A 13,250-nucleotide genomic window follows, 5' to 3' on the forward strand; every position below is an offset into this window, starting at 1 on the left:
CAGTTAGCAGCAAAACTACATAGTTCACTCCAAATAAATATGATAGTGAGAGAATTTAATCATCAGAAGTTGCATTAAGCTTCAGTAGATACATATACAAAGGTATACATACCTTTGCTGCTACCTCGATCTCCCAGATTTCCTGAGATTGCAAAATGGTTTTGAATCACACGAAATGAAGGATCTTTTAGTCCTCTTGCTACAGCCTGTATAAATTTGAATCTCAAGTATATCAGTAAAAAACTAATCATTCATCTCATACCACTTTTCATTCCTATGGTATGAGATGAATAGGATAGTGCAGAGTGGAAAGAAGACGCAGATGAATATGGTATAGTGCAGAGTGGGATATCTCTGAAAAATGAAAAATGAAAAATGATTAATGGTCTAATTGACATGTATGCTAAGTGCATGCATGAAAAACGATGAACTAATATTAGCAATATACTAGTTCAATATGGTAATATTTGTCTAGCAATATACTTGTTCAACATCATGTGTGTGTAATAAAACCTAAACCTAAGCCCGTGAGCATTGTCGCCAATTTGCAATGACATGTCAACGGAATTGAAGTTTTTTGTTATTGTGGGTTTGCTCTTTAAGTTTTTAGGATTTGTGTTTCTTTAAGTTTCATGTGTTAAATCGATTGTTTTTTGTGTCTTTTGTTTTTGTTTATATTTTTTTTATGAATGAATTAATACTTGTTGACATGACATTCCATTGGGTGCCTATAACATTTCAAATGAGACGTCGTAGCCGATTACAAACTGTTAACTTAAATCTTAAAGTGACAAAGGAAATAATGTTAAAATTTAGCAAAACTTGGTGATTGTATTATTGAAATTGAAGACACAAACTTAATGATTGTATTATTAAATCTCACTATGTCAAAGAGCATTTCAAATAATAATCAAGGTGCTCACGGTCAATATTTACCATTTGTTCCTGAACACAAAACAATCTAAAATAACAAAATACATATTCTTTAAACAATAAACTTCCTAAATAAAATCAATTTTTAACTTGTGCCTTTCCTCTCTATCTTTTTTGTTATTACACACCTAATCCAGCAGCTTCTGTCACATTTTCCTAAATCTCCCTTTCTCCTCCCTTCCACATCGTACAAGACTATTTCTTGTCTTTTTTTCTACACTGCCACAACAGAACACAATCATTCTCTTCCATGTGTTTTATCTTTTTCATCTCTCCTCATTTTATATTGATGTCCTCTGTCTTTCCTCTTTGTCATGTTCAGAGTCCTTAGTCAAACTCTCAAGTGTGTGAATGGTTTCATCCTTCTTTTCATACTACAAAATCAATAGAGCAAAGGAATCATCAAATTCAAGCCTACGTTCAAATTAATCAACCCACAAGTATAGAATCAGATTCCAGCCACCCAAGGTATAATTTCAGCTCCATATCTATTGGGTATTCCAAAACCATAAGCAATCAAAAATCTGCAACACCTAACAAAATCCTAAAGAAATTTTTAACACCCACTCATTCTTAATTTCTCCATGGCGGCCAAAACACCAAAATACACCAAGATTTCTTTATACAATTATCAAGTAGATTAAGGACAAGTTTTCTACATTTCACTTGGAAGAGGAGGAGGCTCTTACCTCAACTGAATTCCTTCTCTTTCTCTTTTCTTTTCTTTTCTTTTTCCTTCCCTTTTGCTTCACTTTCTCCCTCTCTTCTCTGTTTCTTTCTTTTCTTTTTCTTTCTCTCCTCTCCCCTTCTTCTTTTCTTTCTTCCCTCTTCTTTCTTTTGTCTTCTCTCGCCTCCTCCTCGATCTGTTTTGTTTTTCTTCTCTTCTATTAAGCGTTTAAGCTGTAGCAGCTAGGGCTATTAAGTGAGCAAAGCGTCTCGCGAGCAAGATCGGGCTCGGCTCGTGCTCGACTCGAATATTAACTGAAACACTTTATGAACACAAATTCTAGCTCAAATATTAAACGAAGCAAGCTCGGCTAAGCTCATGAGCAAGCTCGTATAAACTCGTATATTTTTTTATTAAATAACAAATAACAATATATAATCAACATTACTCATTTACTCAATAATAACAAATATATTATATACCTTTGTTTTTTTTGTTATTTATGCATATGTGTGTATATATATTATATATATGTATATATTAATATAAAGACATATAAGAAATATATGATATTATCATTAATCATTTTATCATATGATATAATTATATAGTACAACCGTACAAGTTATTGTGTCATTTAATATAAATATTATAATTAGATAGTTTATAATTTAGAAATTGGAATCGTATACGTATATCACAAAATCATTAATCATTATATAATCATATGATATATCTGCATAAGTTATTGTGTTATTTAATCAATACATTATAATTATATACTTTATTCTTATAAAACATATATGATGTATCACATAATCTTAGATCTAAAATAATATTAATATTAATTGTGAGATAATATGATCATAAAATTTAAGTATGAGTGTACAACCATTAGATCATATGAATTTATTACTTAGAGTCTGAGTATTACTATTAGATTAAATGATTAATAATTAAGTAACTAATGTGTTTCTTATAATTTATACATTATAATCACAATTTACGGTAAGTAAAAACTTAACAATTTGAATTTAAATCATATATCATGAATCGTGATAGTGAGAACATATAATATAAGTATATAAGTTATAACAATTAACATTGACCCATTACCCATATAAATTAGATAATGATACAATTATATAACCATATAAGCATATAAATGTTTACATATAAGATACAATATATATTAATATTGACATTATATACTTGACCCATGTTAAGCATTAACATTTTAACATATTAACTAAATAATACTATATGTAATATGATAATAGTGATTAGTGTGTGTGAGTGTGTGACATAAAGCGTTTTACGTTGTGATTTAAAAAATACTTAATATAAAATAAGAAGAAAAAAAAAATGCGATTGAAAAAAACACAATTTTTAAAATTGTAATTATTAAAATTGAAATAACAAACTGATCCTAAATAATACTACATAACACAATTTTTATTCCTAATTCCTAAATTTTGAATTTTAAATTTTTTATTGAATTTGAATTTGAATTTGATCTATGATATATAAGTGTAATCGTAGCCGTCCAAAATGTTTTGATGATCTAATAGCTGTTGGATGATATTAATGGGTGACAGCTATCAAGCATTTAGTAAGAAGTATGTATATGGTGTAACAGACACACCGTAAGCTTGCCTTGTTTGATCTAATCTGACGAGTAATATTAAATATTGAAAAATTATATATAATCAATGGATCATATTAAACAAGCACACCAGATCTAAGTAGAGACAGCCACATGGGATATGCTTTTGGTAAAATGAATCAAACCGTTAATATTTAAAATTTAATTATTTTTCCAAATCCAACGGTTGCAAATTAGAGAACCCAAATTTAGCCCAAATCTATCGTCTCTGAATCTCTGATCTCTCCATTCTCACGACTCGCCTCTCACAGTCTCCACCACCACTCGCCTCCATTCTCACGACTATCCTCGGCTCCTACCACTCCCGCAGTGCCCCCAACAGCAACCACCACCACCACCGCAGCAACCAAACACCTCGACGCCTGGCTGAAGCTGAACGGCTCGTGCCCGGTTTCCAGGAACTTGCCGCTACCAACCCCGCTGTCCACGCCGCTCTCGGAGGTCGTTTCACTCTCGCAGTACGCCGCGGATCGAAGGCGGAGGAGGTGATAAGATTTGTGAGTTTTTCTTTTCTTTTTGGGTTATTTTTTTCTCCGTTTCTTCTTGGGTGGTGGGTGGTTTGGGGTTTTGCCGTTTGAGGTGTTTGTTTGGTTGCCCAGAAAAATGTGTAAATATTTTTGAAAAGAAGAAATATTTAATTTTAAATAACTTTGTCCATAGCCGTAACCGTTGAAGTGAAAACGATGGATTAAGAAAGGTGTATTATTTAATGTTCAAATCTTATCAAACAAGCAAACAACATTAATGGATGCTGATGATGTTATAAGAGATTGATTAAAAAAAATAAAAGATGTTATAAGAGATGGGTTAAGGTGAGCTTTTCATTTTGCTTTTCAATCTTTTTCTTGTTTCGTTGATTTCTATGCTTTGAAATAGACGAGCTCGATCAGGGTTCAGACCCTATCGAGCCGAGCTCGAGCAGCGAAGTCAGGCTCGACTCGAGCTTGAGCTCGAGCCTGAGTCAAAAATAAACGAGCCGAGCCTGGACAGCCCAAGCTCGGCTCGTTTACACCCCTTCACTGCCAGCAGCAACCACGCGTCAGAATTTTTTTTTTTATTAATGAAAATTACCTAAAAGCTCCTAAATTTTCAGGATATTACATTTACAAACTGTAAAAGCAGCCAGCCGAATCCTTCTTCCCCAACGGCAACAATGGACTTGTCATCGGAATGGAAGTCCCTCTTCCCAATCTCCACAGTGCACGCCCCTCCACTCCTCCTCTCCGGGCCTTCCTCCAAACCCATCCTCGGCCCTCTTCTCTTCAACCCTATTCCCCGAACCTTAACCCTCCTCTTCTCTTCCCCTTCCCTCTTCCCCCGCTCTCTCCCCCCTCCTCCCCTCCTCTCTCTGCCCAGATTCCTCCAAACCTCCTCTCTCCCCCCCTCTACTTCCTCCACCGTAGCTTCCCAACTTGGCCCCCTCCAAAACGACGCCGCTTCCCATCTCCTCCATAATCGCCTCTCTTTCCTTCAACTTCCCTGTTCCAACTCTCTTCTCGTCTTCTTCCCAACCGGTGCCAACTCCGAGCAAGTCGGGTTCTTGAAGCTGTCCGTGAACGGTTCGGGGTCGGGTTTCGACGTACAGGCCGATAGAAACGGCGATGTTTTCTGGGAAAGGACCGGGTTCGAGTATCGGATTATTAGGATCTCGGTCAACCCGGCGGTCGGTTCGGGTGCAATTCCGGCAGGTAATTCGGGTTCCTTTGTTAGTGTTGGGTATGTGATGGCTTCTACGTTGTATTCTGTGCATTGGTTTGTTGTGAAGGTTAAAGGGCTTGGTTTGAGTCCGGAGAAGCCGGATTTGGTTTGTTTGGGGAGTAAGGTGTTTAAGAGTTGCTCTGTTGTGTGGGCTTGTTGGAGTCCACATTTGTTGGAGGAGAGTGTGGTTCTGTTGGAGAGTGGCGAATTGTTCTTGTTTGATTTGGAGTCTTGTTCAAAAGCTGGTGCTTCAAATGCACGTTTTAGAGGGACTAGGTTGCGGGTTCCATGGGATGATGATTCGGGGGCTCATAAATGGTTGTGTTGTGAGTTCAGTTGGCATCCTAGGATTTTAGTTGTTGTGCGGTCCAATGCGGTTTTTTTGGTCGATTTGAGGTTTGATGAATGTGTTGTGAGTTGTTTGGCTAAGGTTGAGATGTTGAGATTGTATGCAAATGTTAAAAATGAACAGTTCCTTACGTTTACGATGGTGGATTGTGATCGCTTTTGTTTTGTGCTGGCTTCGGATAGTTTGTTGATTCTTTGTGATGTGCGGAAGCCGATGGTGCCGGTGTTGCAATGGGGTCATGGTCTTGATAAGCCTTGCTACATTGATGTGTTTCGATTGACAGAATTGAGATCGAACTCGAGGGATGATACATATAGGTGGGCTTCAGAATCAGGTTTTTGCATTATATTGGGATCTTTTTGGAATTGTGAGTTTAATCTCTTTTGCTATGGACCTACTTCACCAGCCCCCAGAGATTGCATTGCTTCTGAAGTTTTGGAAGTTTTGAAAACTGTTTATGCATGGGAGCGTCCTTCAGATCTCTTATTGTCAGGTCACGATTGTCGGTGTGGAAGCTGTCTCATAAGAGAGGAGTTTTTGAAGGATGATCTTCCTGAATGGATTGATTGGCAGCAGAAGAAAGTAATAGTTTTGGGTTTTGGCATCCTAAACAGGGGTTTATCTTCGCTACTTTGTGGGTCAGATGAATTTGGTGGTTTTACACTGATAAGGCTTATGTCTTCAGGGAAACTTGAATTACAAAGATATTGTGCCTCGTGGGATTCCATAAAGAAGTTGAAAGAATTTCATAGAGAATTGTTGCATTTTGAAGACAATTTTCTCTATATTCAGGAGGACGAGGAATACAGAGCTCCCAGATTTAAGTACCTGAAACTCGATAACCTCTTTGCATATATAAATGGTAACCTTAGTAAAGTCCTAGGTTCAAAAATGAAGAAGCCTTTTAAGGGTCCTCAAGAGAAGAACTCTTTTAGTACAGAATCTCATGAAATTTTGTGTGAGAAGTTGAAGGCTTGTGGGTTTGGTCGATTGAGGTCATCTCCTGCCGTTGCAGTTGTTTTTAATGGCATCAGTTCGCCAACAAGCATCCATGAGGTTGCTTTGAGGAGATTGTGGGCAGGACTGCCAATGGAACTATTGCAGCTGGCCTATTCCAACTACTCTGAGTTCCTTGAAGTACTTGTGGACCAGAAAAAGGTAGCTTTGGAATTTCCAGTTGTTCCAGACCTACCTCAGTTGCCACCTTTCTTCTTAAGAAAGCCTTCATGCCGTAGCAATAAGTGGTCACAGAAAGTGCAGCGAGATGATGCTCTTGTGGGTCCAGTTCTTCCTCTTCCTGTTCTACTTACACTTCATGAATATCGAAATGGCAATTCTGATATGGAAGAAGCAGGAGGATTTTCATTAGAGAGGGAACTTAACCTGCAATATGATGAAGTTAAGCAGGTGGCCAGTGAAATGGCTGTGTCAGATTCTAGTGTTGAGCTTCATGATGACCCTGCTGTCTCCCTTGCTGATGACAGAGAAGATATGTGGGGTGTCTCTCAAAAACCAAAACCTTTCTGTTTATACCATCCAGTTGCATTGTGCTCTACCATGGATCAAGGGAAGGGAAATGTCTCTGAGGACAAGAAATTTGATATCATGATTTTTAAAGTGCCTGAGAAGAAGCAAGTTCCTAATGGCAACGTTTCCGACCCATACAAAAGGTGTAACGATCTAGGCACTCTCTTGGAGAGAGACTCGGAAACTGTTGGACTAGAACTGTTTGATGAGCTGTGCTCCAGCGAGTTGCGGTTTGATGCTTCTGTTAAGAACTTTGGGGCAAAAGAATTGAAGGCATACAATGTTTTAAAGAGGCAATGGTCCAAATGGCAAGATGGTTTTAATTTATATCAGGAATTTTGCAGTCCAACTAAATTCAAAAAGCAATCTACATGATTCGACTGAGGTAAAGATTTATGTTTCTCTACAATTATATTGTTCATTGCTGCTAGTTGAATTCTAAGCTCTATTACCATAAAACTATTGGTTTTAGACAGACTTTACGGGGTTGGATGTGGACCCTTCTGCTGACATCTTTCCTGAGCTACACTTAACTCCACTGGCTCAGATGTAGCACCATCTGTTCATGCTGATGATGTTGCAGATGATAGACTGGGTTCCTCAGGATTGGATTTGGATCCATTATATGATGATATTCCTGATCCTCTTGCAAGTAAATGTAAGTTATACTGACACACCATGGTTAACTTCTTGCTTATAAAAGGTTTCTTCCTGTATAAGCATTTTGAGAGGTTTGCCTTAAATTCTTCTGCAGCTAAGGCTGGTGGCAAGTTTAAACCCAAGGCTAAATCCCGCTCTGGAAACAAAACTTCTACATCAATCCCATCAGCTCCAATTGCTACAGAGGAAAAGGCTATTAGACTAATCTCCACAGGCTTAGACACAGCACAATATGCTCAGCCAGTTGTAGCAGAAAATAAATTGACAAATGGGGATGGTATGTCTGTAGCTACCTTGGAGATTGTGGGTACTAAACAGCCTTCAAAAGACGATGAAGGTTCAATTTCTGACAAGCTTGTGACTGGAGAGGATGCTGGCTGTAAAGATGCTCATGCAGAGGTTGCAACGTCTGACAGAAACAGTGGTTGGCATTCTAGCATAGGAATATTCTCATCAGAGGTAGCGAATTGGATTTCCCAAATCTGGTTTTTCCATATTACTTATATATTTCTAAGTTCCACCAATTGGTAAACTCTTTTGGCTTTAGGTGGATTCCATGGCTTTTGAATTGGAGCCCTTTGGTGATATTCTTCCTGAGCCTACCACAAGAGATAGTAATGATGATGGGGCAGGTTCTCTTTCTACTTTAGAAATGCCGACTCTTCGTGCTTCCAATAATAAGGATACCGAGGAAAATTTTTGTATTTCAGCTTGTAGTTCTTTTGACTCTTTAGCACTGAGGGCATGTGATGCTGCAGAGCCTCATCCTTGTCCTTCTCCTGGTACAACCCAAGATATAGTAAGCTGTAGGGAAGCTCCTGATTCTAACAAGGATGGTGATACTCAGATTGACAATGGAAGGTTGGAAACAGAGGTGAATATTTGTAACTTTATGATAAGTACTGTGTGTGTGTTTAATTTTTTTTTTTTTTTCCTTTTTTTAGTCAAAGTTGTGATTAGTTTCTGGAAGCTGGGGCCTTTTCTGGCATTGAAACCCTAGATTTTATTTCTGAGGCCAATATTGCATCTGGTATGTGCAAAATCAGCTTCATGCTTTATTTGTTCTTGCTCTATGTTGCATTTTAAAATTGTTTATTTGTTCTCTTTTATTTTCAGGACGGCATACTGGCAAGTTTCAACCCAAGCCCAATAAAAAAACAAGAAAAGAGAAACCTAGTACAGGCATCTCTCTCCCAGAGGTTGAGTCTATTATGCATCTGCAGGCTCCTCAGCTGGTTCCTTCTGAAACTGGATACATGGATGAGGGCTCAGTTCCTTCCTTTGCAGCTAACTATCCTTTTCAGGATAACTCCATGAGGTTTGATGATTTATTGCCTCGGATCCAACATCTGAAATTCCAATGAATGATGAATGGAGAAATCTTCCAGAAGATTCTCACTTTTTGGGGGATATTCTGCGTCGGAAGGATGTTCCTGATATTCCTGCAGAGGTGGTAATTCAATTTTTAACAGTTCGCCATGCATTATTGATTGACAGATAAGAAATATTTTGCGCACTCATTTTTATCTGGTCTTTGCATGTGTCAATTGTAGGCTGCTGAAAGTGGAATAGGAGAAACTTCTACAGCATCAAATCTTTTTCAGAAATGCAAAAAAACTGCTACAGCTGTTGAAGAGAATGATGGTGGCAAATCGTCGAGGCAGCTGAGGAAGCGAGTAGCTTTCCAACTTATTGATGAGGTGGATGATGAGGATAATGAAAATGGTGGCTTCTGCGCTGAACCTCCCAGTACTTCTAATGTAGATTAAGACTATGATGATGGAAATAGAGTGGAGAGTACATCCAAAAGAAAAGAGCTCCAAGAAAGTCAAAGAAACCTGAGGCTGAAAATGGAAAATCTGTACGAAAGCATAAGAGGGCCAATGAAACAGCAGACCAGTCAACCAAGAATCTCCCAAAAAATTTTCTCATTCAACTCGTCGAAATAGAGGACATGGTAAATGAAATTACTGGGTCCCTAAGATTACAAGACAAGCTTTTGTATGTATGTATTTGGATTGTGAAAGTAGGGTTATTGGCAGAAGTATTGACTTAGTTTCTCTTTTGTAGTGGACAAGGCTTTACTTGAAACCCCATGGGATGAAATTGACCATCAAAGGTTGCCTATTAAGGATCTCATTTTGCATGCAGAGTATAGGGAGCGATCGGTGGTACTTTTTCTGCGCTCTAATTCTAGTGATGATGTTTTTCTTTTTCACTTGTAACATTTCCTTTGGTATATTTACTGTTTATGATAGATCCAAAATTTCTAATTTTCTTTGATCTCTTCCCTCCTGTCCACTCATGCAGAGCAAAGAGACAGCAAGATCAAAAACGCCCTTGACCAATTTAAGGTACCTGAATTCTTAAATAGGGATTATTTATGGCTAAATCTTTAGGTTTAATGGCTACCTGTTTACTGTATCAGATAAAAAATGTCTATATTCGTGGGCATCTCCATAGCATTTGAGTTTCTAATTCTTTTTTCTTTTTTTGGTTGATTCTTTGTGTGTGTATGTGGGATTGTGACGTTCCTCTAATTAAAGGTCTATCTGATTTATATTCCATCTTAACTTTCTTGGGTTCTTGGAGATTGAAAACTGGATTACAAACCTTTTAGTTTAAGTTCACACAAGGCTCCAACTATCGCACAGTAAAATTGCCTTTTAGGGATGGGAAGGTAGGGCCCTGGTGGTTAGGCGAGCTTCTAATGTATTCATGTGACTGTATCAAACAATGCTGTTTGGCGTGAAAGATGATATGTAGTATTTGATGAAATCCAGAACTTTCAAATAAACCTGTTATTTAAACAAATGCTACTGTTGCTATTATGACATTTCTTGTGGAAAAAGAACCTGAAAAGCAGGGCGACTTGCTTGTTAGTGAGCATTTAGGTTTTGTTACTCCTGGAGTTATATGCACTTGATTAGTTTATTTTTCCTGGGACAAATCTTTTTCTGTGCAGGTCTTACAATTCCATTAATGAGGAATCATCTTATAATGGAGAGGAGACCTTTACTTCAGAACAGGGCAGAGGTTCTGATGATGATGATGATGATCAACTGAATAATGAGGCTCAACCAAGTGAAACCCACATTAATTACCAGTCTTTCATGGACAAAACTCCCAGTACAAGATGGTCAAAACAAGACACAGAACTGTTCTATGAGGTATAAAGCTGTAACATCTTATTCATTTCTTGTTTCAATTAATAACCATCTATCATTTATGATCATAGGATGTGACTGATTTCTAGTATGCGGTGTAAACACTTTCCATACTATTATTTTTGTTGAAGACGAAACTTTTGTTCAAAAAAATGTTGGTTTAAAAGCTTAAAACTTGAGATAAAGAGAAATAATCAAAGGGGTGGGACGGTAAGGTGTACCTAATTTTATCAACTCCCCTTGAGTTGGTTAGTAGTATATCCTTTATCATCTGCTGACATTTTTGAACTTGGAATGAAGAATTTAATTGCTCTTTTTTCATTTTTCCAAACACAAGTGGAAAATGTCTTCCCATCCATTGCTAGTTATATAACAATTCAGCCAATCCCTTTTTTAATGTGATATAGGCTGTTCGGCAGTTTGGAACAGATTTTTTTATGATACAACAACTTTTCCCTAGTCTAACACGTCATCAAGTCAAGTTGAAATTTTAGAAGGAAGAGCGTCAATATCCATTAAGGCTTTCCGAAGCCCTGACAAGTCGCTCCGAAGGTGAATTCCTTTATTTAAATGTTTAATCTCTCTCTCTCTCTCTCTCTCAGTAAATTTCACTGAGATGATAATATTAGTAGTCTTGGCATGAGTCAATACGTGTTTGATATACAATATTACAGAATGGTGCCAAAAACTACATTCTGATGCACCTCAAGTCTAGCTAGAAGCTTCTGTATTTCTCTTAGTGTTACTAAAGAGAACTTGCCCTACTCAGTTAGTATTTGCCTTCAGAACATACTTTCTCTTAATAGTTAATTGACCTCATCTCGCATCACGTCATATAAAGCTGTAATTAAACATCGTTCTGTTTTTTTTTTTTTTTTTGCATGGAATTGTTATAACTGTCGTTTTAGGTCAATTATCAATTCCATTGTTTGCTGTCTTAGTCTGCATCTTTTAATGTTGTCAAATAACTTTCTAACAGAAAGCAAAGAAAATGAGATATACATTTTTTGGCTGCCAATGCTGTTGGGAGCATTATCCACGTCACCCTTTACTCTGTTTTGAGAACCACATTTTCACTTATGGTTTTTACTCACCATTTGGTGGATCACAAGTTATATGCAAATTTAATTATTTTTATATTAATTTGTTATTTTTTAGTCTGGGGATTTGCTGCATTCAAATTTAATTGTGAGTTAAGCTGAAAGTATAATTTTTATTTTTATTTTTTGTAATTTTGAATGTGGGGAAAATGAGTTTGGTTAATGTTTCTGAGTACTTCATTTGGTCACTTAAATTTTATTTCTTTCTTTGTGAGTTTGTGCATGTGTCTGTGTGTATGTTTTTTCTTGGGTCATCAAGTTGGGTGCTCAGGTGCATCTTGCATAGATAAAAACTGAGCTGATCTTTTTTTTTTTCTCCTTTATATGTTGATGCAGGGGTAATATATATATTATGTCCTGAACCTGATGCCAACATGGTGTAGAGGCCAAAACCAGTGACATCACCAATGATTTCTTGGCAATGGCCATGTGAAGAAATGCCACGTGGCTCCATTGAGAAGGAAAGAAGAAATATAACAACGTGAAAACCAATACCTCTTTCCATTTGACTTACAAATTGTAAGAATGTGAAAGAGAAGCCAGCTGATTAGAGAGAGGTACCTGCATACACTTTTGTTCTTGTTATTCTCGTTGAGATGTTATTGAAAAATAGCGACTGCTTTTTCAAGTAAACTTTTTTCTGTTTCTTTTCTCTCTATCTTCCTAGTGATGTTTTGATATACATACACACAATTATATGTCAATGGATATAAACCAATTTTTATAATGTTAATGTGTACATTATGTTGCCTAGAGTCTCTTTGGCTTTGACATTGTCCTACACAAGATTTATGAATGACAAATTTGACCTCAACTACCTTGTAGCCAATCTAAGGAGTGCAAGAGGTGTGTTAGGAAACCAAAAATGTGAAAAGTGGATCAGGGAAAAACTTAAGAAATTTTTAGAGTTACACTCATACCAAGATTAACCAAAACCCCATGCAGCCTTGAATTTCAGAACTCAACAAAGTGAAAATTTTTCCAACCAAGGACCCCAAAAATGAGGCTTTGTACAGTTTACTAACCAAGCTACTCGGCATTGTCACTAAAAAGGGAGAAAATTGAGTAAAGAACAAACTAGAAGTGAAACTGGGGATAAAAGGTCTATGTAGTGCATATAGTGCAGCAGAGAGCTCAGTGAAAAATGCATTACAGGGAGATGAAATCTGGTGAATTATGCTGGACAACGCATGTGTTTATTTATTTTTTTATAAGTTTAATTCAAGAGAAATAAGTCAACATACGGTTTCACACAAATGCATGTTAATTGCTGTGTCATTGCAAACAAAATGAGCTATAAAATCAGGAAGTGGCATATGGTCTCAAGTGTAATTGGTATGTAACATGTTCAATGCAGATTTGGTACCTTCAATTCTTCTTTTTTTTAAAGGAAAAAACAGTAAGAGATAACTTTTACACAAAAGTTGGCAGAATGTACTGAGTTGAAGCTAGAAGAAACCGGTGCACTCATTCCTCGGAGCTT

General features: G+C 37.0%; 1 protein-coding gene and 1 pseudogene across 1 annotated transcript; both read left to right on the forward strand.

Annotated features, from left to right (window-relative positions):
* Positions 1–3,505: 3,505 nt before the first annotated feature.
* On the forward strand, positions 3,506–7,867 carry LOC132183916 (uncharacterized). The gene is made up of 4 exons (XM_059597388.1): positions 3,506–3,751; positions 4,360–7,225; positions 7,313–7,498; positions 7,595–7,867. The coding sequence occupies exon 2, from the start codon at positions 4,420–4,422 to the stop codon at positions 7,213–7,215; it is 2,796 nt and encodes a 931-aa protein (XP_059453371.1). The 5' UTR covers positions 3,506–3,751; positions 4,360–4,419; the 3' UTR covers positions 7,216–7,225; positions 7,313–7,498; positions 7,595–7,867.
* LOC132185422 (uncharacterized) lies at positions 7,519–11,382 on the forward strand (annotated as a pseudogene).
* Positions 11,383–13,250: the final 1,868 nt, after the last annotated feature.

This window comes from Corylus avellana, chromosome ca6, assembly GCF_901000735.1.
Source record: "Corylus avellana chromosome ca6, CavTom2PMs-1.0".
In the NCBI taxonomy this organism is placed as follows: domain Eukaryota; kingdom Viridiplantae; phylum Streptophyta; class Magnoliopsida; order Fagales; family Betulaceae; genus Corylus; species Corylus avellana.

Bases quoted from the DNA above. Each gene is read 5' to 3' on its own strand.
- LOC132183916 (XM_059597388.1), top strand. From the start codon at position 4,420: ATGGACTTGTCATCGGAATGGAAGTCCCTCTTCCCAATCTCCACAGTG.